At 53.3% G+C, this 27,654-nt stretch overlaps 2 protein-coding genes across 2 annotated transcripts in view; both read left to right on the top strand.

The window, feature by feature from the left end:
• The window catches only part of BPIFB2 (BPI fold containing family B member 2), a 19,549-nt gene extending 12,712 nt beyond the window's left edge, over positions 1-6,837 (top strand). The window contains exons 7-15 of the mRNA XM_032294898.1: positions 1,058-1,149; positions 1,438-1,623; positions 1,869-1,922; positions 2,363-2,533; positions 3,125-3,192; positions 3,339-3,384; positions 4,065-4,128; positions 4,809-4,885; positions 6,471-6,837. Of these exons, the coding sequence (XP_032150789.1) occupies positions 1,058-1,149; positions 1,438-1,623; positions 1,869-1,922; positions 2,363-2,533; positions 3,125-3,192; positions 3,339-3,384; positions 4,065-4,128; positions 4,809-4,885; positions 6,471-6,512 (800 nt within the window). The 3' untranslated portion in view covers positions 6,513-6,837. The remainder of the gene's footprint in view (positions 1-1,057; positions 1,150-1,437; positions 1,624-1,868; positions 1,923-2,362; positions 2,534-3,124; positions 3,193-3,338; positions 3,385-4,064; positions 4,129-4,808; positions 4,886-6,470) is intronic.
• An 8,258-nt stretch (positions 6,838-15,095) lies between these two features.
• BPIFB6 (BPI fold containing family B member 6) lies at positions 15,096-27,090 on the top strand. Its single transcript, XM_032294896.1, has 15 exons — positions 15,096-15,195; positions 16,436-16,535; positions 17,560-17,664; positions 18,134-18,283; positions 18,451-18,514; positions 18,980-19,040; positions 19,803-19,894; positions 20,730-20,906; positions 22,038-22,091; positions 22,466-22,639; positions 23,383-23,450; positions 24,955-25,000; positions 25,772-25,835; positions 26,242-26,318; positions 26,952-27,090. The coding sequence occupies exons 1-15, from the start codon at positions 15,096-15,098 to the stop codon at positions 26,982-26,984; spliced, it is 1,365 nt and encodes a 454-aa protein (XP_032150787.1). The 3' UTR covers positions 26,985-27,090.
• Positions 27,091-27,654: the final 564 nt, after the last annotated feature.

Raw genomic sequence — 27,654 nt, 5'->3', positions numbered from 1 at the left:
TCCATACTAAAAACACAAAGAATATTAGCTGGGCGGGGTTGCCTTTTCTTTTCTTTTTTTTTTTTTTTTTTTTGAGATGGTGTCTCGCTCTGTTACCCAGGTTGGAGTGCAGTGGCGTGATCTCGGCTCACTGCAACATCTGCTCCTGGGTTCAAGCGATCCTTCTACCTCAGCCTACCGAGTAACTGAGACTATAGGCATGCGCCACCACGCCCAGCTAATATTCTTTGTATTTTTAGTAGAGACAGGGTTTCACCATATTGGCCAGGCTGGTCTTAAACTCCTGACCTAGTGATCCACCTGCCTCTGCCTCCCAAAGTGCTGGGATTACAGGCGTGAGCCTCCGCTCCTGGACTCGTCCTTTGAAACTTCCCAGCAAGAGTATTCTGAGGCTCAGAGGAGTTGGGCTCTGAGCTGTGCCTCCCCGAAGGCTGCTCAGAGGATCTGTAGGTAAGCTGAACTTCTGTGATCTTGTACTAACTGGCCCCAGTTGAGTGTGCCGTTGGAGTTCCTATAGGAGGCAGTGTGATGAGGTGCGGAGAGCTTAGCTTTGGGGTCTGACTGACCAGGTACTGCATTCCCGAGCAAGACTGAACCTCACCAGACTGTGTGCGTGTGTGCAAAATAACCCTACAGGATCGCAACGAGGATTGAATGGGATGCTGTAATTCAAATGTCTGGATCTTGATAAGTGAGAGCTCTCTTCTTTTCCTGGGGTTCCTTCTCACCTTTGTCAGGGAATATTTGTGCCTGGACTGGGCCCTTCTCTTTCCTTCTAACTTGGGGTCACTAGTCTCCCAGCAAAGGGGAACGCGGAAGCCATACTTGTTAGAATTGTGTCTAAACTAGGAGTCAGCAGGCTGTGAGTATCTCAATCCTGGCCGTGCGCACTTTGCCACTTAGGTTTGCTTGCTCGGAGGCTTGCCCTGCCTCTGTTGTTTTGTGGCCTGCTCTGGTTAATCAGGGTAATCAGACAATCCACTTTTCTGGATAGACGAAACGTTGGCGAGCTGTGCTAAATATGCCACAATTTCTTCTCCATCCTGGTTTCATGAAGGGCTCAACCCCGTGGGTCCTGAGTCGCAGATCCGCTACTCCATGGTCAGCGTGCCCACTGTCACCAGTGACTTCATTTCCCTGGATGTCAATGTAAGTGCCTCTGGCCCTCCCAGAGCTGGCGGGGGAGCTGCTGCCCCTGGAGTCCTTGGTGCCCCAGAAGATTCCTAAAGGAGCGGGGGAGTGGGAAAGGAGAGGAGGAGCTGGAACAGCACCCCAGCCGAGAGCGTGGCACACAGATGAAGCTGTGAGCCAGACATGAGGCATCTCTTGGAGCTGGAGGGCGGGGAGTGGCATCTAGGAGCCCAGGTTCTGCCACGGAGCCACCTCCCTGCCAAGGCCCTGCCACTTTTCTCCCTCTCCCCTCTCCCACCCCCACAGGCTGTTCTCTTCCTGCTGGGCAAGCCCATCATCCTGCCCACAGATGCCACCCCTTTCGTGTTGTCAAGGCACGTGGGCACCGAGGGCGCCATGGCCACCGTGGGCCTCTCCCAGCACCTGTTTGACTCTGCGCTCCTGCTGCTGCAGAAGTCCGGGGCCCTCAACCTGGACATCACAGGGCAGCTGGTGAGGGCCCGACCTGCAGCCCAGGGCCCGAGGGGCAAGAGCCCCCTGTGGCCCAGCCTAGGGAGACCCCCCACAAGAGGCCAAATCGTGGTGGTGGTGCCACTGGAGCTGGAGCCACAGGGTGGCTGTTGGAAGGGTTAAATGGGGTCTATTGGGAGTGATTCCTCAGGGGGAGAAGCTGTGATCTATCCTGGGGAGCAGCTGCCCTTTCTAAAAGCTCTTGTGGGCTGGGGGGCTGATTTCAGAGGTCGGATGCCAACCCGCTGAACACCTCTGTGCTGGGCCGGCTCATCCCGGAGGTCAGTGATGTTTCCGTTCGTTCCAGGGGCTGAGACGGGGCTGGGGTGGGGGTTCTCTGGGTCGTGGGCTCTCTGCTGGCTCTTATCTGTCCCAAGTAAACTTCAGCATCTGTCCTTAAACCTACTACTCTTCTGTCTTGGGGAGGCGCCAACTTCGGCCCAGATGTCACACTCTGTCTCTCTGTGCCTTCGTCTGAGCAGTGTCTGCTGCTTGGAATGTCTTTCTCTTCCCTTTCCCTTATCCTTCTTCAAGACCAAGCTCAGGGTCGCTGCCTCAGGGAGACCCAGCCCCCTCGTTTGGTCCAGCGGCCTGGGGGGGGACTGGAGGTCCCCAGTCACATATAGCACCATGGTGGCTTGATCAGCATTTGAGGAGTGACTGGCCAAACAGCCTACCAGCTGCTGCCCCAGCAGGGCTTCCTCCGCCTCTGCCTCCCCAGGTGGCCCGCCAGTTCCCCGAGCCCATGCCCGTGGTGCTCAAGGTACGGCTGGGTGCCACACCTGTGGCCACGCTCCACACCGACAATGCCACCCTGCGGCTGCAGCCCTTCATGGAGGTCCTGGCCGCAGCCTCCAACTCGGCCTTCCAGTCCCTCTTCTCCCTGGATGTGGTGAGTGCGGTGGGCCCGGTGGGGCTGGCCGGAAGGTGGGCAGCTGTCACGGAGACCTCCCTCCCGGCTGCACTGTCCCTGCGTCTTTGCTCTACTCACATTAGTGTCTTCGCTGTTCCTTGAACGTGTCAGGACACTCCCACCCCAGGACCTTTGCACGTGCTGAGCCCTCTGCCTAGGACTTGCCTACCCTGGCTCTTGGCAGGGCCAGCTCCCCCTCCTCTTCCAGGTCTCAGCTTAAATGTTGCAGCCTCCCTGGCCTGCCCTGAGTGACAGGGTCCCCGTCAGCCTTCTCCGCGCCTCCTTTCTGCCTTTGTGGCCTCTGCCACTCTCTGAAAAAATGACGTCTGTTACTGTGGTCATGGTTCCCCTTTCCCTCTGCTGGTGGCTCGTTCCCAGGGCAGGGGCCTGGTGTGCCTTGTTCACATTGTGTTGTTCCCAGTGCTCAGCATGGGGCCTGGGGCATAGCAGGGGCTCCACAGGCACCTGCTGCTGGAATGAGTGGGGGGATGTGTGGGAGGCTGGGTAGCTGGTGGCCCCCTTGTGGCTCTATGCCCTCTGACCCTGACCCTGCTATCCCCACGTGCCCAGGTAGTGAACTTGAGCCTTCAGCTCTCTGTATCCAAGGTGAAGCTTCAGGGGACCACGTCTGTGCTGGGGTAAGTGAGGCCACCTGGACCCAGCAGCCTTAGTATGTTCTTCTGTGAAATGGGTCCACCACCACCGCTGGTCCCTGTGTCAGCCAGGGAACGTGGGGGTGGGGAGCCGTCGGACCCTGTCCTGAATTCTCCTGCTTCTCTTTCAGGGATGTCCAATTCACGGTGGCCTCCTCCAACATGGGCTTCATCGATGTGAGTGTGGGGGTGGGGCCTCTAGAGACCCCCTCCTGGGCGGGGCACGCCTTGAGGCTGGGGAAGGTGTGTCTGCGTATGTGTGTGGAGCCGTGCGCCTGTGTGTCCCTCTATAGCTGCTAAAGTCAGGCTTTCCCGGGCTGCTTGGGGACAGTGGCCAGTCACCCCGTCTGCCTGATACTCTGCCTGGCAGTCGATGACTTGTTACCCATCCCTCAGCCCCAGAGTCCATTGATCAGTTGGACAAAGAATGTGAGCTGTCCCTTTAGCCAGGTGACATGATTGGGTCACAGGCCACCATACATCTGCTTGTCAGCTGGTATGCTGTCAACATGCCCCCTTCCACCTGGCTGCCAGTCTGTCTGTTGGTCATCTGTGTCAGGCAGTCTACTGGCCAGTCCACTTGTTGGTCACACAGTGCGTGAGTGTCCACAAGTCAGTGCCTGTCCTTCAGCCGCCCCTCTGGTGAGCGCTGCTGCTGGCTGTGATTCTGCGAAGGCTGAGCCAGCCCTGGGGATGTCGCTGGGCCCCACATGAACCCAGGACATGGGTGACCTGGCCTGCTCCCTCTACCTCCGTTGTCTGTCTGTCTCTGTGTGTGTTTATGTATGTGTCTTACTGTCCATCCCTCCTGGCCCCTCGGCTGGCATGGGCCCATCTCCCCGGCTCCGTGGCTGCAGACAGATCAGGTGCGCGCACTGGTGGGCACCGTGTTTGAGAAGCCCCTGCTGGACCATCTCAATGGTAAGCCCTGCCTGTCACCCCAGCAGGGCCCCTCTGGCCCCCTCCACACCCCACATCTGCTCAGTGCTCAATCCAAGCCCCCTTCCTACCTCCTAGGCTCAGAGGGTGAGAGGGAGCCCCTGGAGCCAGCAGCCCATGGGTGTGTGCCACTTGGTATACATCTGTGTAGCAGCTGTGTGATCTTCACCAACTGCCTTTTTCTCTCTGAGCCCCAGCTTCCCCTTCTGTAAAATGGGTATAATATTAATGACATCTTTCGGCCGGGTGCAGTGGCTCACGCCTGTAGTCCCAGCACTTTGGGAGGCTGAGGTGGGTGGATCACTAGTTCAGGAGTTCAAGACCAGCCTGACTAATATGGTGAAACCCTATCTCTACTAAAAACACAAAAATTAGCCAGGTGTGGTGACACATGCCTGTAATCTCAGCTACTTTGGAGGCTGCGGCAGGAGAATCACTTGAACCTGGCAGGCGGAGGTTGCAGTGAGCCAAGATCGCACCACTGCACTCCAGCCTGGGCGACAGATTGACTCTGCTTAAAATAATAACAACAACAACAAGAACAACAACAGCAATGGCATCTGTCTCCCAGGTGCCTTCGAGGACTCAGTGCCATGATGCGCATGAGGGCCGCGGCACAAGCTGGCTTCGGGTGACGATCATTTTTTCTTTCCCACCTGTAGCTCTCTTGGGCATGGGGATTGCCCTCCCCGGTGTGGTCAACCTCCACTACATCGCTCCTGAGATCTTTGTCCATGAGGTGAGAGCCTTTGGGTGTGACCAGAGGGGCCTCCTTCACTCAGAGGGACTAGTGAGGTGGGGGTCACCGCTCTCTTTCCCCGGTTGCTGCTGCCAAGAGCATGCCGTGAATCCTTAACTGCAATGAAATGAAAAGTCCAGGATGTCAAGAGATGCTGGGTCAAAGGTTTTCCCCTGCCTTTAATCCTCATCAAATGTCACACCAGGCCACACTCAGGGAATTGGGGCCTTCACTTGCCGCTTGATTCTGTGCCCTGGGATGGGCACGACCCCTTTGGTATCTGGGGCAGATGACAGTGGGGCTTCTGCTTTGTAGACAAACTGTGCAGGCTGGGTGGGAGTAGGGAACTTCCTGAACTTTCTAAAATTGCTTTCCCTGGATCTGAAATTGTGGGCCCAGGGTGAGATTCGATCACCTCACTGTCCAGGGCGAGATCTTACAGCTGCTGTCTTCTTCACCTGGGATATAAAAGGAAATTCACTTAGCAAGACACACATAAGACAGAAAGCTGAACCCAGCTCTCTCAAGCCCAATGTCTCATGTGCTGTTCATACCTCATGAGTGTGACCTGCTGATGTAATTCCAGGGAGGATGCTCATGTCCCTTAAGAACTACTGTCTCAAGGCACTTGGGTGGCCCACCCCCATGAGAAGGAGCAATTGGTACACAGAGGAGCAGGGCTATGTGGGAATTTCCCTAAGACTCCCCAGAACAGGCACAGTTGGTGGCTGACGCACCTTGGCACTTGACCCAGCCACTGGGTCAGGGGTGAAAAGTCCCTAGTCAGCACTGTCTGATGGAACTTTCTGGAAGGATGAAAATTTGGACTGTCCAAAGCAGCAGCCATGACCAGCCACAGGTACACGTGGCTACTTAGTCCTGAAGTGTGGCCAGTGCAACTGTAGACCTGAATTTATTATTTGATTTCATTTCAATGAATTTCAATTTAATTAGCCATAGGACTAATTAATTAGCCGTAGCCACTAATTGTGGCTGCCTTCTTGGACCACATAGCCCTAGACTATGCACTACATCGGGGCAGGAACTGGGTCTGGCTTGTTCTCTGCTGGCTCCCCAGCACCTGCCACAGGGCTTGGCTTGTAGTAGAGGCTTGATGAAGATTTATTGAATGAATGAATGCATGCATGCATGCATGAATGAATGAATGAATGGTCAGCAGCCCTCCAGAATGCTCCGGCAGTGTAGTGTAGTGTAGTGTAGTGTAGGGGAGCCAAGGTGCAGGGGGAGGTGCCTGGCTCTGCAGGAGAGACTTGGACTTGGAAAACATGCTCCATGGTTCTGGGCTCCCATTCATAAAGCATCAGTGGTATCCGCCATCGGAGCAGCAACCAGTGCCTTTCTGGGGGGTCTCACTGCATCCTCACAGTGGCCTTGTAAGGGGGATGCTGTTACTAACCCCAGGTGACAGATTGGGAAACCGATGCCCTGAGAGGCAAAGAACTCTCCTCGCAACCTGTAGCAAGAATGGCAGAGCAGAGCTCGGAGCCAGGCTGAAGGGGTGGCTGGGGTTCTGCCAATGCTTGTGCCTCTTCTGACCTGGTCCATGGTTTCCTTTGCCCTTCAGGGCTATGTGGTGATATCCAGCGAACTCTTCTACCAGAGCTGAGGCAGGACCACTGGGAGGCCTGAGAGTGGGCCAGCTCGATGCTCAGGGGAACTTCTTATCTCAAGCCACTGGGGAAACTGAGGCAAAACCATGCTTAGTCATCACCAACAAGCGGAACTGCCCAGCCGGGCTGTTTCATCTTCCCTGAGTGCCTGGGTCTCCCTCCCTCACTTCTGCCCTATCCCTTCCTCCTCCTCTTCTCCCCGCTCTTCCCTTACCTCTCTACTCCTTCCCTGTCCCACCCCCAGGGGGAGCAAACTGCTCCTCTAGGCTGTATAGACCTCCCCTCTTGCATTAAACAACTTCTCTTGAGCTGCAACTTCCAGCCAAGCCCAGCAGACTCTTTGCGTACCTAAGGCCAGTTCCCTACCTGCAGTCTCCGGGTTCTGTCTGTCCCTGGAGCCACCAACACTGCCTGGGAGAAGAAGACGATGTAACATTTCTGTTGATGACATCTCTGTTGATGACATCTGTTGACTCTATCACCTCTTTGCCTGGGGGAGCTCCTATTTTGAAAGAGGACCCTGGAGAGCCGCACGGATGAGCCTGAAGTTAGAGAACCATGGTGGCACTTTGGGCACCGTGCCCCCTGCCTGGCGGCTTGCCCCGTCTTGTAACTAGAACCTCATAGGAGCCCCATGAATCAGGCAGGCAGAGACTGGAGTTCTATTTTATGGATGTGGGGACTAAGGCCCACTGAGGAGAGGGATGCACAGAGTCTCAGAGCTGGATGGTAACACGACCTTCCTACAATCCAGACATAAGATGTCTCGTTCCCAATCCTGTTCTCCAGCTCCCAGAGCTGGACCTTGTCCCTGAGTCACAAACTTCAGGTGATGGGGAGTTCATTGCCCTTCTAGGCAGCTTCTCTTTTTTTTTTTTTTTTTTTTGAGATGGAGTCTTGTTCTGTCACCCAGGCTGGAATGCAGTGGTGCGGTCTCAGTTCACTGCCATCTCCGCCTCCTGCAATTCAAGCGATTCTCCTGCCTCAGCCTCCCGAGTAGCTGGGATTACAGGTGCACGCCACCATGCCCAGCTCATTTTCGTATTTTTAGTAGAGACGGGGTTTCATCATATTGGCCAGGCTGGTCTTGAACTGCTGACTTTGTGATCCACCTGCCTCGGCCTCCCAAAGTGCTGGGATTACAGGCGTGAGCCACTGCGTCCAGCCACAAATGTTTTGTTCTAAGGAGGTATCACCTGCTTCCCAGGCCTCTGCCGTTCTGGTCACGCTGAACACATCTAACCCCATTTCCCTCTGAATGCTCTTCACACCCAGAGAATCACACAGGAGAGGATGACCTAGGGAACACCAAGGGATGTAAATGCCGGCAAGTTAAAGCTATGTGATTTTCTCCCCCTGATAAGCTAATCTCTTAGAGATAGGATTCCTTCCTGCCTAGATATATGGGATTTATGTTCTGTTTTTATTTCCTTTGGGGAGTAAAAGGTGCCTGAATTTTTACCACCAGTAAGCAAAGCCTTTGGTACAGTGTGATCCTAGCCACTCTTCCTGTGAGGATTCAGGTTCATTCCTAAAGTTTCCAGTGTGAGAGGCTGAAGGAACGGGACCAAGCCCAGAGCCTTGGTGCTGGAGAACAGATTGCGGGTGGTCCTGAGAGAGTGGCCAGGGGCAGGTTGGAAAGTCCGCCCCTGTAATTTTGCTCAGGGCAATGTGGCTTGCATTTCATTTGGTTATTTGGTTAATTAATTCATTAATCCTCCTTTTATTTAGAGTTAAAATAGGCTCAGCTCTAGAAGCGGGGGAGGGAGACCCAGGCGCTCAGAGTGTTCTGGAGTATGAGAGACAAAAAGCTTACGGCATAGCCATAGTCCACAAAGGAGGTTGACAGCCCGGGAAGAGATTATGAGCTCAGTATGTCAGTCCAGTGATCCACCCACCCACCTACCCATCCACCCACTCATCAGTCTATATAACCATCCATCCATTTTTCCATCCATCCATTTGTCCATCCATCCACCCACCCACCCACCCATCCATCAGTCCATATAGCCACCCATCCATTCATCCACCCACAAATCAATACATGTAACCATCCATCCATTTGTCATCCATCATCAATCCATCGATCTATCCACCTACTCACTATACATCAACGTATATAACCATCAATTTGTTCATCATCCATCCATGCATCCATCCATTCATCTATCCACCCATTGCCCACTTATTCAACCAGCCAGGCTTTGTTTGACCCATGATGTGCCTATTTCAATAATATGTATTATTTTAGGAGAAGGGGGATGAAAATGTCTTAAGCTCCCTGCCCAGAAGAAAGCTGGTGGTCTGTCCAAAGAGAGTTGCCCTATTCCCAAGGGACACCGTTTGGTCATTTAGTCAGGCATCTGCTGGACTCTGGCTGCTGAGAGGGACAGATGGGTGCAGCAGTCTGAGTCCAGTTAGAAGATAGAAACCTCATAGGAGCGCAGACAGGAGAAGTTTAATATGAAGAGTTATTAACTATGATGAAAGAGTCACTGCAAGACATAAGGAAACTCTATAGGGTCCTCTAGGGCTGAGGGAGAGTACCCAAGGAAAGACAAACTCAGAAGGGCTTCGGGCCTCATTGGAGAAGGCGTTGCTCGGCCTACTGGATAGCACAGATATTGGCTGGTGTGGCCAGGTCGGAGATGGCGTGAGCTGGCCTAGAGTTGCTGGGCAAACAATAGGCAACTAAGACCTTGGGAGCTATGTGCAAGCAGCGTGGGGGGATGAAAGCAGGGAGTGCTGGGGTGTGACCTGCACATGGAGCAGCTCAGGGTGTGGCTCTCTGGGCTGCAACTGACTGGAGAGAGGTGACGTGGGGCTACTTATGGAGGAGTCTGGGCATCGGCATGGGCAAGAAGCCTTCAGGGGGATTGGGCCAGATGGGTAGGGACATGCGGAGTAGCTCTGATTTCTGTTTGGAGGGGCTGGCCCCAGGCCGAGGCTGCAAGTTTGCAGAGGGATTGAGTTCTGGACCCATGGCTGCGACAGGCGCCACCTGCAGACACTCACACAGCCAACCCCAACCCACACTGGAAATTGCAGGAAGCCTCTTCCTCTTCACTGCCCTCTCTGAAGGAAGGCCGACATCATGCTCACTGTAAGGGAGAAATGCTTGGCGAGTCCATGGCTTATCGTGGAACATACACTGAAGGGTGCTGTCGGAGCTGAGAGGCGGTAATAAGTTGCTGACTGACACAGCAGGGCAGAGGAGAAAAGGCCCGTGTTTCCCAGGTCAGGCGCCTCTGCAAATCTCTCACTTGCCCACTCGCATGGCCCACTCTTCGCCCTGAACGTCCACCCTGCATATTTCCTCTTTGCCCAACACGGGATGCCTTTACTGCAGCGGCTCAGATGCAGTCTCTCCTGGCCACAGCACGGGGTGACTTGCCTGCCCTGTTTCAGTCTCCAAACCCCTCCTCCCCGATCACGCTGATGCCCTTTGATTCTCACCATGGTTACTGGTGTCTGTGGCTTCCTTCCCCATTGCACCTCCCCGACCCCTCCCAGAGCCCAGCACACAACAAGTGCATAATAAATGTGTGGTGAGCAAACTGTTTGTACACATATATGCTGGACCTCTGACCCAGGCTTGCCTCAGCCCTAAGCCCTGGGCAGACCAAGGCGGAGAGCCCCGCCCTCATAGGCAGGTGGGGGCTGCAAGACTTGGAGTTCCCCGTGTTGGGTCCCTGGAGGGTCAGTGGGGAAGGGACAAGATGTCACTGAGCTTTAGGACTGGCCCAGTCTGCAGTGTCTAAGAGGTCGGGGGAGGAAAGGAGGCTAGGGAAGCCTCCCTGGAGGAAGGAGCCTCAGCTGTTCCTGAAAGCATGGCCAAGATTAGAGCAGGGGTCATGGAGGACCTTGTAAGAAACAAGGAAGGGTGATTCTGGGGCCTGAGAGAAGACAGGGGCCCTGTTGGGCACACCTTGGCAGGTGTTGGCCTGGGCCCTGGAGCCCTTGGATCCACATTCAGCCCCCAGCTGTGCCATTCACTTGCTGTATGACCTTGGGCAAATGACTTGGCCTCTCTGAGCCTTAGTTTCTCTAGCTATAAAATGGAGAAAATTGCTGAAGTGCCTGCCTCACTGGGTAGCTCTGAGGATTAAATGGGAGAGTGTAAATAAATACTTAGCGTGATGCCTGGTACCGGGGAAGGCAAGGTAAATGGGTCCTACTGTTATTGTCAGCAGCATAGAGTTCTGCCCCCTCATCCATCATACAAAGGATTAAAGAACAGTGGCCCAGAAAGGTTGAGGAAGCCGCCCAAGGTCACACAGCTTGTGAGGGCAGCATTCAAGGGGTTTCTCCTGTTTCCCCCACCCCATGTCCTCTCTGCTCTCCACCCCAAATCCACTCCCTCATACCCAGATGGCCCTGGCGGGAGGCAGGGAGGGCCAGGTGACTGCAGTCAGAGGCGCGTGGGGCCGATTTGTGGGCAGTAAGAGGATGTGGGCTGCCTGTCTCTGTCTGTCGGGGCGGGTCAGCAGCGATAAGACAGTGCTATCTGTGGACCTGGCTCCTGCAGTCAGGGCCTGGATCAGGGTAGAGACCGTCTGGCTGCCCTGGGTCCTGCTCTCGCCCTGTCACAACCTGGCTTCAGCCACGGCATGTGACCTCAGGCAGGCCTCGCTCCCCTCTGGCCTCAGTTGCCCCATGTGCACCTGAGCACGGCGGCTTCTCCGTCTTCTTAGACCTGTAGAATCCATGTGGGGTGGGTGAGGAAACCCCAGGCCCCCAGCAGCCTCCCGGGACTGTTCCTCAAGTACAAAAGCCCTCAAGGGGCCCCCAGGCCAGGCCTCCCCGAGGAGCTCATGGTGGGCAGAACAGAGGCTGGCAACCCCAAGGCTCGTCCCAGGCCAGTGGCCGGTTCATCCTGTGCCTCTGAGGTCACCCGGTCTTCATTTCTTCCAGGTTTGGACCTTAAGAGAAAGCACCCCCCCACCGACCTGGTACTGCATCGTAGCATCTTCAGGAGGTCCCTTTGAAGACACCCCACTTGGCCATTAGCTCCTTGTGCCCCCTGTGAATGAACCTTGGGGGACAAAAGCCCCACTGGGCTCAGCCAGCGTCTCCTAAGCCTTGGGCGCTTGCCGGCCCCTGCCTGAAACACGTTGCCTCTGTCCTGCAGAGCCAGCTCTGCTCATGCCCTGGGATCAGCTCCAGCGTCCCTTGCTCTCAGGTCTCTGGGTTCCGATGCTCACACTGTCCTTCCATCTCTGTCCCGTCTCCCTGGTTTAGTGGCCTCCGTCACCCTGGCCTCCCTCAGGCACGATAGGCTTTGTGGTTGTTGACCTGCACAGTGCCTGCCTCCCGCTTTGCCCTCCAGGGACTCTCTTAGGGCAGGAACCCCAACTGCCTGTTCCCTGAGATACCCCAGAGCCCTGCATAGGCCTGGCACACAGTAGGTGCTCAATATGTGTTTCTTGAAGAAACAAATGCATGTTCTCTGTGTGTCCAGACTTATGGGAGGTGCTGGGTCTAGGAGAGGGACAGTGTGAGAACTGATGGCCGCTTCGGCAGCCACATCCCGTCCCTGGCGCCCGCCCCCCTGAGGCCACCAGGATTCCCAGCCACTCTTGTCTTCCGTGCTGTTTACGTTGGAACAGACTGAAATGTCACGTGCGCAATGGGGCTCCTGTTCTTCAAGCCTCTAGATAATTATCTGGGCCTTATTAAGCCCTTGATTATTCCAGGCCACTAATCAGGCTCCCGAATATAAGGGCTTTCTCAGTTCAGGGTCCGGAGGCAGGGGTCAGTCATCTGCAGAACTTCCCTGAGCTCAGCAAGGTAAGGACAGTCCCTCACCTGTGGAACTCTCCCCAGAGAGTGTCTTATCCAGCTTTGTCATTTTACAGATGAGAAAACTGAGGCCCAGAGAGGGGAAGAGAATTGCCTGAGGTCACACAGCAAATGGGTGGCAGGGCCAGGGCTTGCATCTACGCCCTGAGCCCCAACCAGTGCTCCCCACCTCATAGGTGACCACTGGGCCTTGCAGTTTTCCAACGCTGTAGGACTTAGGAAGGATCAAGGAGGCAGCAGGTCCAGTGGACCTCCTTGGGCTCCATCTGAGGTTGAGGGGAGACCAAGGAGGTAAACCCCAGGCTCTGCTTTGTAGGATCTCAGAGCTGAGCTGGGCATCCAGGAGTGGGAGGGCACCTAGGAGTATGTGCCAGGCAGAGAGAGGGAAGAAGGGACTTCTGGTGGGGAAAACTATGAGCAAAGGATGGGGGCGTTGGGGGTAGCAGGAAACACTCATCACAGTAAGGTGGATTATTTGCACAGTCAGGTCCCATCTGGGAACTTGGAGGCTAGGGGCAGTTAGGGGTTGAGGGAGGCTTCTGGTAGAGGAGGCAAGGGCTGAAATTAGCAATTGAGGGTTGAGCTGGTGATAGATGGACAGAGGGAAGGCATTCTTTTATTTTTATTTTTTCTTTTTCTTTCTTTTTTAATTATACCTTAAGTTCTGGGGTACATGTGCAGAAAGTGTAAGTTTGTTACATAGGTATACACGTGCTATGGTGGTTTGCTGCATCCAACACCCCGTCATCTACATTAGGTATTTCTCCTAATGTTAGCCCTCCCCAATCCCCCCACAGCCCCTGCTCTCCCTCCCCTAGTCCCCACACCCCCCAACAGGCCCCGGTGTGTGATGCTCCCCTCCCTGTGTCCATGTGTTCTCATTGTTCAACACCCACTTATGAGTGAGAACATGCAGTGTCTGGTTTTCTGTTCTTGTGTCGGTTTGCTGAGGATGGATAGAGGGAAGGTATTCTAAAAAGGCGGGACAACTTAGGAAACTCACATTCAGAAGCAAAACCCTAGCATTAACCGTTTGTCCCAGAGACGCTCGCATGACCATGTTACCCAAAGCCACTTGTTATTCTGAGAGGGCAAAAAACCTCTGTCCCAAATGACCCTAACACCTGGCATCAGTTCTGGCCTGGGGATGGGAGACTGGGGTGAGGCTCAGTCACCCCATCTGTGAGATGAGGCCGGGGCTGGAGGAGACCCTCAACAAGCCCCTCCTAGCTCTGCGGCCTGGCTCAGAATTTCATAGTCCGTTTGAGGATAACTTTCAAAGAGATTCGACACTGGGTGTGCATGGATGTGAGCACACGCAGTGGCAGGCACCTGTGTATTCACAGGGGCGGAGAAGCGCTGTGATGGACTATTTTAAGCCCAGATGATCGTGCTTTCACTTAGTGAATATTGACTATTGGCTTGAATGCTTCTAGATATTTAAACTTCTTTTCATCCCTCAGGTTGCAGCCTAAAGTCTCCGTAGAGAGTCCTTCCCTGACCCCTTAATCCCATATCCCCCACTATTGCTTCCTGTTCCCCACCAGACTTTAAGATTTAGGAGGAGCAGGGCTGTGTCTGCCATGGGCACCTTGTAGCTTGGTCTTCTTGGCATGTAGAAGACACTCAATAGATGTGGGCTGAATGAATGAATGAATGAATGAGTGAATGAATGTAGGCGTTGGCTTGGGCTGGGAAGACAGGCCCGTGGTAAGGGCCCATCTTAGTTTGTGCATCGGGGAGCCCTCAGTGCCTGCGCCCGCTGAGGCAGAGGGAGGGAGGAAGGGACTTCTGGTGGGGAAAACCATGAGCAAAGGATCGGGGGTTGGGATAACAGGAAACGCTCATCGCAGTAGGGTGGATTATTTTCACCGTCAAGTTCCATCTGTAATCTTCGAGGCTAGAGGCAGTTGGGGGTTGAGGGAGGCTTCCTGGCAGAGGAAGGTAATGGAGCTGGAGGGGGATGTGGGGTCTCTTCCCTGGCGGGAGCCTCACAGACCCAGCCCTCCTGGGCCCTGCCTTCATTCTTTTCAGCCAAAGCTCAAAACTGAAATATACACTTGGCCCCTGGTTGGAACAGTTCCAGGCCTTGGAAAGAAGGAGGGAGGGGTTTCTACAGGCCCAGGGATGGGGTAGGGCTTTCCTGGGAACTTGGAAGGGTCTGGCGTGGGAGGTCCTTGCTCAGTTCACTGTTCACTGGCTATGAGACCTAATATCTGTGCCTCAGTTTCTCTGTTGGTGAGGCGATGTCTCAAGGGGCCGTTCAGGGCTCAGAGTTGAGCTTTCTGAGTTCCATGTGGAAGTGAGATGAGCTGGAGGAGTTGGGGAGGGCCAGTGGCTGTAGGGTCACGGTGGGGACACAGGGCTCCCCACTCCCACAATGCAGTGGGAACACCCAGAGTCAGGGAAGGGCTGGAGTTCCCTCTGTGGCTTCAGCATTGAGCCACACTTGAACCCATGAAAGAGTGCAGTTGAACCTTCCTCCAGCCCCGTCTTGCAGGCTGGTTAGAACACATCATGCACACGAGGAATCAGGCTTATAGAGGGAAATGAGCTACCTGGGGTTGTGGCTCCAGAGGCCCTGTGTTTAATCTGGGGGTTCCTCAATCCCTTGGGAGAGGGCAGTGCTCATGTTTGCTGAACTGGCTGGAGTTCAAAGGCTTCTGGACCCCCAGCAACATCCAGGGGGCTCGATCTGCTCTGAGACAGGAGATCCCCAGGGGAACTGGGGTCTGGTGGCCTGCACCCAATTCAGGCCCCTTGGCACAGGTGGCGCCATGCTGCGGATCCTGGGCCTGGCACTCTGCAGCCTGCTGACCTGCACGCAAGCTGAGCCTGGGGCCCTGCTGCGGCTGGGCATGGACATCATGAACCACGGTGAGCTTGCGGGCCTGGGTGTGGGGCTGGGAGGTGGTGCTTGGGGTAGGTGGCAGGTAGTCGCTGTTCATGGTTGCACATCCTGGAGCATCCTGTGAGCCTCAGGGTAAACTTATGAGCAATGTATTATTATTATTCTCCAACTTTACAGAGGGGAGAGGCCAAGGACCAGGGATGATTTTCCCATGCTCCCTCTGCAAGTTAGAGGCAGAGCTGGAAATCCCGTTCCCTTGGAGCCTCTCCTTGACTCTGATGGCAGGGGCGTTTAGCCACAAGTAGGCTGTGGGAGTGACAGACAAGGGTCAAATCCCTGCAACAACGTGCCCTGTGACCTCAGGCAAGTTACTTGCCCTCTCTGTGTTGCTGTTTGCTCATCTGTAAAGGTGAAATGTAAGGAAATGTAAAATACGGTGACCAGTATGTCCCTAGCAGGATCAAATAACATGTGAGATTAAAATCTCTCGGAGGAGACCTTAGTAAAATGTATTTTCCACCTCCACCCCGTGCTCCACTAGCACAAGGGAAACAGAGTCACATCCAGGTGCAAAAGCCTAACGACTATTCTACCAACTTAGGGCTTGTCCCCTCCCTGGGAATTAGCTTGTGACCATAATAGAGGTGTTTCTGGAAAGGTGCTATTTGGATTTGGGGCCTCTAGGTTTGGGGAATCAGAAATTCTCTGCTTTGGGCTCAGAATCTGCATTCAGGTCCCCAGAGGAGACTCTGATCACCCAGGCTTGGGAGTGGCTGGTCCACAAGGTAAAGTCAGTACCCAGGGTTCAAGAGCTTCGCTATATGCCCCCTGCAAACTACTCCAGTTTCTCTGTCGTGTCTGTCCTCACCCTCCAGCCATGCTCTATCTTCTTCTCCCACTGTGCCCCTTTCTCTCCCACCCACCTTTGCACTTGCTGTGGCCTCTGCCCAGATGGATACCTTTGATCTCTTCGCTTCCTGCTGAAAATTATTATCACCCCTTCAAGGACGAGCTGATCTGTCATCTCCTCCTGGAAGCCTTCCCCAGCTCTTCCCTTCCTGCCTAAACCCTGGTGTGGCTCCTACAGTTCGTTACTGTCACTGCTGGTGACTCTGTCTTCCTCCATTAGGCTTGGGTACTATGGGACTGATCTCTGGGTTTCTGTCATCACCCAGCCCAGGGTGGGGCACAGTGAATGTGAGTGGCCTGGGATGCCTGAGAGACTGGCCCAGGGCGAATCTCTCCAACTAAATGTGTCCACTCCAGAGGTCCAGAGCGCCATGGATGAGAGTCATATCCTAGAGAAGATGGCAGCTGAGGCAGGCAAGAAACAGCCGGGAATGAAACCTATCAAGGGCATCACCAAGTGAGTTGGGAAGGGGAGCTGGAGGGTGGCAGTTAGGGCAGAGGGTGGTGGGGAGTGCTGTGCCCAAGACCTGAGGAGGCCAGGTAATGGTCTTGAGTAGGTCACTGCTCCTGCCTGGGCCTGGACTTTCTCAGCCATTCCCTGGGGACAATTTCGGGTCATTCTGAGGAGGAAATGAGGTTGGAAAGTCAATTTTCAGCTCCCTGCATGCAACATGAGCTCACTGAATGTACGTGAAATTAAATGAAAACATCCTCAAATGGTAGAACTGGAAAGGCATCAAAATCATCTAATGACAAGAGGAAATTGGCTCCTCTGCAAGTGCCACAGGGGATTGATCAGTAGGGGCTGCCTGAAACGAGGCACTTGGGAGGGTTCTGTGGCACCATCTGCACTTAGCAGGAACTAGGACTGTGATCGACTAGCAATGTCTGCCAAGAGCTCAGGATGGGCTAGTGGGGGTAGGTGTGCCACGTCGTTTGTTATCCTGGATCTCAACTAGTGGTTCTCAACCAGGGGTGATTTTGCCTCCAAAAGGACATTTGGCAATGTCCAGAGACATTTTTGGTTGTCACAAGTTGTGGGGGCTCCGGGAGTGCTACTGATGGGCTTTGGTCAGAGATGCTACTGGATATCCAAAAATGGACAAATCAGCCTCATGACAAAGAATTATCCTGCCCCAAATGTGGATGATTCCACTTTTGAGAAACCCTGATCTAAGCAAACCTCCCATTTTATTGATGGGGAAATTGAGGCTCACATAAGGAAATGGAACAGCCCAAGTCTCGCAGTCAGCCATGTGTCCCACCTCCCATATAATGAGTGCTTTCTATGTACAAATTGACTCATGTCCAGCCTTTAGTTTGCATTTTATAATGGCCCTATGAGGCAGGCTTACCCCTGTGACATGGGATGGGGGCTGGGGTTAACCAAAGGCCTCCTGGTAAGGTGGTAGAGAAGTGGGTGGAGGTCCCAGGTCTTTGCCTGCTCAGATCTCATTGCTGTGGCTGCCTGCCCCTCCCAGTTTGAAGGTGAAGGATGTCCAGCTGCCCGTCATCACCCTGAACTTTGTACCTGGAGTTGGCATCTTCCAGTGTGTGTCCACAGGCATGACCATTACTGGCAAGAGGTGAGTGTGGCAGGGGAGGAGCCGGGGGAGGAGAATGGCCTTCCTGTCTCACCCTTACGTGCACATTTATTGAGTGCCTACTGTGTACCGTCTGAGTGTTGTGATCTGGGATGCTGTAGACTTGCCCTCTGCCTTTGTCAGGAACCGGACCTGAGCACAGTCACAGACTGAGTGGCTGGCCTAGGACGGAGGAAGCATCAGGCAGTGGTAGGGGATGGTCAGAAAGGGTTTGGGGAGGCAATGACAGCAAAGCAGAATTTGAAGGATGTGTAGGAGTTCACCAAAATAAGGAAGGAGGGAGAAAAGCTGGTTGTGTGGCCTGGGGCAGGTCCTGTCCCTTTTCTGTCCTGTGGGGGTGGTCTCCTATCCTTTCCCCCTCTCAGCTGCTGAGATCGTGAGCAAAGAGAAGGCAGGGAGATTGGACACCGTGGCAGAGATGCCCATGGTGCCCACCTGCTCTGTCCTCCAGCTTCATGGGAGGGAACATGGAGATCATCGTGACCCTGAACATCACAGCCACCAACCGGTTTCTGTGGGATGAGGAGACAGGCCTCCCCGTGTTCAAGAGTGAGGGCTGTGAGGTCATCCTGGTCAATGTGAAGACCAACCTGCCTAGCAAGTGAGGCGCTCTGTGGCTGGGGAGGAAGGCTGGTCCATGTTCCTATAGCCCCCAACATATCACTTCCAAGCCCACGAACCTCCTTAACCATGTCCCTTTATGTCCTGTGCCTAAATTCCTGCACTGGTGCACCTATTCACCTATCCTCGGTACCTGTGTCCATCTAGCATGCTGCCCAAGGTGGTCAACAAGTTCCTGGACAGCACCCTGCACAAGGTCCTCCCTGGGCTGGTGAGTGGCCCAGAGAAAGCCTTCACCCCTCGTTGCTGGGACTGCTGAGACTAGCGCTGGCAAATGCATTTCTATTGGGTGCTGACCCTGATTGGCTGTTAGTGGCTGGGAAGGGTTCTGAAACTGTGGCTGGCTCAGTGGAAGAAAGTGCCACAATCATCTAGGGATGCCTGCCATGAGCAGGGGAGGAACCAGTGACAGCCTGCACACACAGCTTGCCAATCCTGCTTTGATGTCCAGTCCCAGGGAAGGAGTCCCTGTTAATGTTTGCAGACTTTGATTTGGGCAACAGACCTGGACTCTATTCCAAGCTCTGCCGTTGACTTTCTGTGTGACTTGGACCCTCAGTTTTCCCACCAATCCCTGTCTCCCTGGGGATCTTGGGATTCCCTATGGGGTAGCATTCGGCTGTGTGGAGGATTTGGTGCAGGGACTCTCTCAGCTCAGTGACTTCTCTGCTTCCAGATGTGTCCCGCCATCGATGCAGTCCTGGGGTATGTGAACAGGAAGTGGACCAACCTCAGTGGTGAGTGTAGCTCTAGCCACACCCTGCCCCTACCTAGGGACATCAGGATAGGTGGACTTCGATGTCCCATCGCCCATCCTAGTGCCTACTTCCGGCCCAGCCTTGGGACTGAAGGAGGTTTGAGGTCATGATGTTCATCTCCCCACTGTCCAGGTGGGAAACTTGCAGTCCCCAGGGAATCTGGGTTCCTTTTCTCTCATGTCCCAATCCAACATTGCATCCCAAACCCCACAAGACTCCAAGGATGGCAGCCCTTTTTCACTCAACCACGAGCCTCGTGCCTGATTAGTAACCCCGATGGTTACTAATTCAGGTGGTAATGCCTGCATCTCCCTTGCTGAGGGGATAGATGCTTCCATCATTTTGGGGTCCCAGTGTGGGAGAGAGGAAACCTCAGTGACTGGGACTGAAGAAAACTCATTCATGTCCCCAGCAGTGTGGCTTGGGAAAAGTCACTTCACTCTTCTCAGCCTCGGTTTGTTCATCTGTGAAATAGAGCTGGTAATCCTGAACATGCCAGTCTGTTGTAAGGTCCAAGCAGCGACAGCCCTTGGTGAACCCGCAAGCTCTGTGCTGTGTGCCACGTCATGTGACTTTCCAGGCTGGGCACCATGGCCTCCATTCTACAGTTGAAGTTACAGAGGCCTGGAGGTGCTTGGGTCACATGGAGGGCCAGGTGCAGGTGGCAGCTGGCTAGTGCCAACTTCTCTGGGCTGCTCCCAGGGTTGGTGCCTCTTTGAGTGGAACCTCCTCTTCACACAGACCCCATGCCTGTGGGCCAGATGGGCACTGTCAAATATGTCCTGACATCCACACCGGCCACCACAGCCAGCTACATCCAAGTGGACTTCAGTGTAAGCGCCGGGGCCACCCAGGAGCTGAGGTCTCGGGATCACTGCTCAGGGTGGTGGGTGCTCCTTCTGCCCAGACAGGTGACTGGACTAGGGAGGAAGGACCCTCAAGTCCTAGAGGCCAGGCCCGCCATGAAGGTGTTTGTGGACCCTGGACCTCTACCTCTTTCTGCTCTCAGCACGAACCTTCAGTGCCCCAGCTGGCTTCTGGGGCTGCTGACTTCACACTCATGTTCCCTGCTAGGCTGTTTGCTTCTCCCAATGAGTGGCTCACCCAGTAATACCCTGCCATTGTATAGATAGGAACACTGAGGCCTAGAGGGAGGGTAGGGCTGGGCTAGGGTCCTGCAGTGAGTTGATGTCAGAGTTGGGCCCTCACCCAGATCTCCAGAGCTCCAGGCGAAGAGGTGAGATGCATCTTCCAGGAATGTGAAGTAAAATACTAAGACGTCACCTCCCTGTGAGGTCTTCCTCCAGCGGGGCTCTTACAGGCCCCATATCAATTTCTGCCTGCTTCTTTCTCTTGAGAACAAAGCAGAAATCACGTCCTGAATAAATGAGGGCTCCAACCACTCAGAGCAGCTGAGGCTACCAAAGCAGTGCCGGAAGAAAGTGCCAGTGGTCGAGTGATTGACTCCCTTATCCTCCCAGGCCTCAGTCTACCCACCTGTACACTGGACGCGTTGGCCCACTGTAGCTCATTGTAGTTCCATTGATAACATTTAATGACTTGCTGACTTTGGGTTTGGCTGGAGCCCCATTTGCTTGGGGGACTGAGACACCCCTTGACACCGTCCCTCAAGCCAAGGCTGAGTGTCCCCCTCTCACTGTCCCACAGCCTGTGGTGCAGCAGGAAAAGGGCAAAACCATCAAGGTTGCTGGTCCCGGGGAGACCTTTGCGTTCCCTGAGGGTTATGCCAAAGGCTCATCGCAGCTGCTGCTCTCAGCCACCCTCCTCTCCTCAGAGCTTGCCCTTCTGCAGAAGTCCTTCCATGTGAATATCCAGAATACGATGGTGAGCTGTCCAGTTCCCCACCCCACCTGCCTCTGTCCATTACAGTGCAGCCCCTGCCTAGTTTTTCTATTATGAAAATTATCCTGGAGTTGTGGGCAACACTAGGACTGAAAGATGCAGTACTCATTTGAGTTTCTCTCATCAGTTCGTCTCACTATCCACCATCCCTCTGTCCATGTAACTCATCCATACATCCATCTGTCCATACAGCCAACCATTTATCAACCAACATCACTAATGTCTTGGCCATCCATACACCCTCCTTTCATCCAAGCATCACCCACCTACCCATCTTTCTAGCTGTCCTGTCATGCCCTAGGTTCTATCCTTCCAATATCATCCATCCATCCCTTCATATCATCCACATAACACCTACTCCAAAGTCTGATACTGTTAAATGAATGAATGTATGCACCTGCCATTCACCACTCAAACACCACTACATCCACACAACTTTCCTTTATCCATCCTCATACTCATCCACTCCTTCAGCCATCCATCCATCCAATGTCCATTCATTCCCCACTGATCTATCCATTCATCTTCCCAACCATCTGTTCACCATTCATCCATGTACCTTCCCATCCATCCTCCCGCCCATCAGTCCATTCATCTATTTTCCCATCCGTTTATCATTCTACTCCACCATCTTCCCATCCACCCATCTTCCTATCCACCATTCCTTTCATTCAAACACCCACTCATCTTTCCATCCACACATCACTCATCCGTGTATCCTTCCCTAGATTTCTGCCTACCCATCCATTCATTCATCATCCTCCCACCCATTTTCCCATGTGTTTATCCATCTCCCCATCCATCTATCCATCCATCTCCAAATATGTCTGTCTACCCGTCCCCTTCACCCACCACATCTACCCATTCTCCCATCTATCTGCTTTTTCAACAACATCTTCTCAGCATTTGACCTTGTGTTAAGAGCTATGAGTATTGAAATGTGTAAGTCGTCACCTGGGCTACCCAGAAAGCAGATTATCTAGTTAAACCCAGAGCGGAAAGTGTTGTGGTGAAGGAGCCTCAAAGGGTGCACCTTAGTAAGTCAGTGGAGGTGTTTGTTCGGATGGACCAGGGAGGGCTCCAGCAGCCCTAACCTTGACTTTTGTTTTGTAGATTGGTGAGCTGCCCCCACAAACCACCAAGACACTGGCTGGCTTCCTTCCTGAAGTGAGTGCTGCACCTCCCCGTCACCACTGCACCCTGTCCTGCCCTATTGTCCTCCAGTCAAAGCAGTGGGACTTGGGAGGCAGCTTTTCATGACACATGTTCCTTGTCCAATGTTGAAACACCTTGCCTTCTTCATAAAGCACTTCCTGGATCCCACATAGGAAATGGCTCTACTTTTGTGCGTTGCATTCTACTTTCTATGTCCAGCAGAGAATAACCAAATTTTATTTCCTGATAGACGCAGGAAATAAAAGAAACAAAATACACAATTGTGTCCAATGTAGAAATCACCTGCATCTTGAGGGACCCCTTATTCCAACTGAAGCCACTAGCCTAAAGGACCGGCCCTGAGTGAAGTGCTTTGTTTTCCATAGATGGCTGTGGCTTATCCCAAGTCAAAGCCCTTGATGACCCAGATCAGGATAAATAAGCCTCCCAAGATCACCATGAAGACAGGCAAGAGCCTGCTACACCTCCACGGGACCCTGGAGATGTTCGTGGCTCGGAGACGGGGCAAGACTACAACGTCCCTCTTTCGCCTGGAAGTGGTGAGGGAAATCGTTCCCTTCCCCGTTTATTTCCAACCTTGTGGATATTCAAGTCTGGAGGAAGGGATTTTTCAGTTGACAGCCAAGTCATGGGTCAGAGCGTTCTCAGGTAATCTCAACTATGTCTGATCCTTGACTCTGCCATTGAACCTTTGAATGGCCAGAAAATCCAGCAAATGGAGGGACAGGGGCTTAGTCCTTTCCTTCTCTTTCCTCCCTTATCTCTCCCTCCAACATTCTTCAGCAACTACAAAGGCAGGGAAGGGTTCACAGAAGGGACTATGGGTGCCTAGGGAGATCCCAAAGCCAGTTTGGGGAAATCACAAGGGGCTTCCAAGAGGAGGCGATAGCTGAGCTATGTTTTGAGGGTTGAGCAGGAGCTTGCCAGAGAAGGGTTGGGGACAGAGAGTCTTGCCAGGGAGACTGGGGACAGAGAATACCCCAGGCAGAGGTTCCAGCATGTGCAAAGGCCTGGATCAATAATATGATGTGTGCAGGGACCAACTGGTGGTGCCAGGTATTTTGGGGGGTGCTGCCCTGGCTCAGGACAAGGAGGGATGAGAAGCCTGGGCTGGGGCAGTGGGGAGATGGCTGGGTTCAATTCCTGAGGATGGGCAGAGAGAGGATCCCCTGCTTTGTCTTGGCAGTGGTGGTGGTGCTGGGAGGGTGGTAGTCTCTGGCTTTGCCAGTCCTGATGGTGGGGAACCCCCTGCCTTCTCCCTGCTTCCTCCCCACCATGCCAGCACTTCAATCTGAAAGTCCAGTACTCAGTGCATGAGAACCGGCTACAGATGACCGCCTCTTTGGACAGGTAGGAGCCTGCTGTCCCATGCTGGCATCCCTGTATCCCATCACATTCGGCCTCCTGCGCCAGCATACCCCACACGACCAGGCCGATCCACCCAGCACAGTCCACACTGCCAGACTGCTCTAGTTACTCTTCCTGCTCTGGAACACTCAATGGCTCCCCATTGTCTGCATAATCTTTTCTCAAATCTTAACCTGGCATTCAAGGCCCTTCTTAAGTTCTTCCACCTCTACCCTCACTCTTCCCCTAGGCTCTTTCACAGTGAATCTGGTCATGGGCCCATGCCCCCTTTTTCATGAATAAGCCTTTACCCATGCCATTCAAATGTCACCTGAGAGTCGGGGTCCAGCTCAAATGCCACTTCCTCCACAAAGCCTTTCTTTATACTAATAGCAGCTAACATTCATTTATGGAGCTCTCTCTATGTGAGGCACCGGCTGCATACATTATATTCAGGATCCTATTTCATTCTTACATGTTGGGAGGAGAGCACTACAAACGTGTTAGCTTAACATTTGGTCACTATTAATTCTTGTACTTGCCTTAATAATTAATCACGTCAGGATTAATTATGTCAGTATTCTTTCAGTTGCAAGAGAGAGAATTCCAACTTTAACTGGCTTGAGCCCCAAAGGGAATCCTTGGTTCACATAACTGAAAACTTTAGGGGATGTGCTACCTTCAGGTGTGGTTGGATCCAGGCACACAAATGAAATCCTCGAGAGTCTATCTCCCGCTTCCTCTCAACTTTGCCATCCACTTTGTTGGCTAAATTCTCAGGCAGCTTCTCCCCTCAGGGTGGCAGAGTGACCTCGACAAGAGAAGCCTCTTGTCCAGTGGTTCTGACAAAATTACCAAGGCATGGATGTAGTTTGGGTCACAGGACCATCTCTATGCCAGTCACTTGACTGAGAGATGAAATGCTCTGATTGGCCAGGCCTGGGTCACAGACTCACCTGAGGGACTTTGGTTTCAGCCCATCTGAATGGCTTGGCATGAGAGTGGGAAATGGAGGATTTGTTACTGGAATAGAGATTAGATGGGTAGAGCCACCAAGATGGCCGTCACATGGTCTGCTCTGGTGCCAACGCATGTTAGTGCCTCCCAGAGCCTGTGCAGGGGAGTGGGCTGAGGGAAGGACTCCTGATCTGTGTCCTGCAAGGATCTGAGACTGCCCAGTTGGGCTGTAAACCTCCGCATAGCTGGCCTTGGGCAGGAGCAATAGACACGAATGGGGGTCCCAGAGGGGAGAGTCAGGACCAGAGAGAGGAGACACAGGAGAGTCTAGTGGTTTGAGCTTGGAGAAATCACGTGCTGTAACAAAAGGTAGTAGTGTCCCATCACAGGCAGCAGACTCAGGAGCACCTGGTCTGAAGGCTGTAGATGGGACTTCTGTATCAGGGGGGTGTTGGGGTGCTTGGGACCCCCTTCTCCAGGGCCAGGGCCAGGACCACTGGCTCTGACCACTGTTTCCCTCCCTGCCTGTCCTGCTTCCCCTTCCCCACAGATTACTGAGCTTGTCCCGGAAGTCCTCATCGATTGGCAGCTTCAATGTAAGTGTCCCAAGTACTCCTGCGTGAGGATAAGACTGGGCTTATTATCCCTTGGGACTGCAGGCCAAGGCCCTGAAATGGAGGCAGATGAACAGAGCAAGGCCACTGTGAGGCCTGGTGCTCTTGACTTGCCTTGTGAGCTTGGGAAAGTCCCTTAGCCTCTCTGAATCCCTGTTTCCTTTTCTGGATAGAAGCTGGACATCTCCCTGGATTGGTTTTAAAAACATTGTCGTGAACAGTGGCAGCCTGGGCTGGCCTTGGATGGCCAAGCTTTAGTTTTGTTAGTCTCTGTAGCCTCAGGGCCCAACACAGAACCTGACCCTAGGAGGTGCCAACACCACCACCACTTACTCTATGATCATGCGCTTTATTTAAACTCTTTTCATCCTCATGGAAACCCTGGGAGCAGGTACAATTACATTTCACTTTCAAAGATGGGAAAGCTCGTAAGTGAGCGACTCGTCAAAGCTTCTGAGTGTCTGCAGCGTCAGGAGTGGGGTCCGTAGAGCCACCTCTTGTCTCCTGAGTTTTCCCATTCCTGCACCACGACCCAAAACCCCACATGTCATCGGGATTAAGCAGAGGTGAAGGGTGTAGGTCTATAGTCCGGAGCCAAGGCCAGGCCCAGTTTTGATGCCAGCTGGACAAATTAATTGATGTCTAATGTTCACTTTTGTGATCCCCAGGCCTAGCCAGAGAGGGCCAAAAAGATCCGTTGGATGGTTTTGCACTGAATGAATGCAGATGTTTTCTCTTTCTTTCTCTCTCCAGGAGAAGGAATTAACTGGCTTCATCACCGACTATCTCGAAGAAGCCTACATCCCAGTTGTCAATGGTGAGGGCTCCAACAGGCTTTGGTTTTACTGGTGCCAAGAAGCACTTTAAACAAGAAGGGATGCCACCTGGGTGGTCTCAAAGCCCTGTCACTTGCCCCAGATGGGGGAGGCTAAAAGAGAGTGGAAGATAACTGCTGAATCTTTGAACTGAATGCAGTTCACCAGTCTGGAGACAAATGCCTCTCCCACAATTTGAGCTCTGACACTTGACCCCACATCATAACCCCACATCTTGACCTGGGATGTAAATATGTGGCCAATCAGGATTATTAGCTCTTTGCCTGTACAGCTGGCAGGCATCATGAATCAATCACTGCACTATTTCCCACTACCCCTACCCAGGCAGCCCCTCCTTAATCAACTGCACAGCAGTCAGGCTGAGATGACTCTTACTGTATTTCTCAGATGTGCTCCAAGTTGGGCTCCCACTCCCGGACTTTCTGGCCATGAATTACAACCTGGCTGAGCTGGACATAGTGGAGGTGAGAGGAGGGGCTGGGGGAGGTTATGTCAATCAACACTGTCAGACAATGAGTGACCAGCAAGAGTCTACCTCTCTCAAACTGGAGGGGGTAGAGCCTGGGATGGCAGGTGGCCGTCAGGGTAATCCTGCCCCTCACCCTCTAGAGCCCTCTTTGGCCAGGATTCCACAGAAGGATACTTGAACTCTGCTGCTCTCTTGTTCTGCCACTTTGGGCCAATTACTTCACCTCTCTCTGCGTCTCCATTTTTCTGCGCTTAAAATGGAGGTGATAATACAGACGTTGTCCTCATAGAGCTGTTGGTATGCTTCATTAAGATCATTTACCTAAACGCATGCAGTTAGCGCTCAATAAATATTATCTTGTATCGCATGCCAGCCTTTGAGCTTGGAGTGGTAAATGTCTGATCTCTCTGTGCTGGGAGGTGGGGCTGCTTGTCGTCACTTGACAGTTGAGAAAATTGAGGCTCAGAGAGGTGGAGGGACTGCCCCAGGGTCATAAGGCAAGTCTACTTCAACCTTTGCTTAAACACCACACTGGTTTCCATTTCCTGGCAAGGCCCCCAGTTCCATTCCATCCCCGTGCCTGGGTGGTCCCTGCTCATTGCTCCCCTATCCCTTTGCCTCCTGCCAGAATGCCCTGATGCTGGACTTGAAGCTGAAGTGACCATGGCAGGACTTACCTGGCAGTTGCCTCATACCACCAACCGCCTGCACCCCATGAAGGAGCCCCCATGATTGGAGCCAGGTGGGCCTGGCCCCTACCAATGGTGGCTGCTTCCTTTGACAAGGAGTGAATGGGTCAGGCCTGGGCTGGAGGCTTGCCAATAAACAGGAAAAAGGCTCTTACAAACATCTGATGCTTTGGTCTCTTTTTTAAAGTAACAAATCTGTGTGGCTTTTCTTCCCCTTTGGTGGGTTTTGGGGTCTAAGACTAGCTTGTGAGCTGGAGGACAGCTGGTCACAGCTTGGGGGAGTTTAGTACATATCAAGTATCTGCTCCATGCCATGCCCAGGGCTTTACTTGTACCATCTCATTTAATCTACACAGGAACTCTATAGGTGGAAGGCAAGTAGCAAAGCTCTTCCCACCTTAGCTATGTGCCAAATCTTGGCAGCTTGAGGATGGCTCTGTTCGCCTGGAGCCTGTATCCCAGGAGCCTTCCCTGTGTCACCTTCTTTAATCCTCACAGCAGTTGAGGGAGGTGGGGACAGTCCCCATTTCACGGATGAGGAGATTGGGCCTCAGAGAGGTGGAATGACTGTCTTGAGGCCAGCTGGCAAGTCAGGAGGTAGAGCTGGGATGGGAATTTGGCCTGTGAGGTGAGCTTGCTGGG

The sequence above is a fragment of the Sapajus apella genome, unplaced genomic scaffold (assembly GCF_009761245.1).
Source record: "Sapajus apella isolate SASKATOON/1434 unplaced genomic scaffold, GSC_monkey_1.0 scaffold33, whole genome shotgun sequence".
Classification (NCBI taxonomy): domain Eukaryota; kingdom Metazoa; phylum Chordata; class Mammalia; order Primates; family Cebidae; genus Sapajus; species Sapajus apella.
This window is presented reverse-complemented; position numbering and strand designations above follow the sequence as displayed.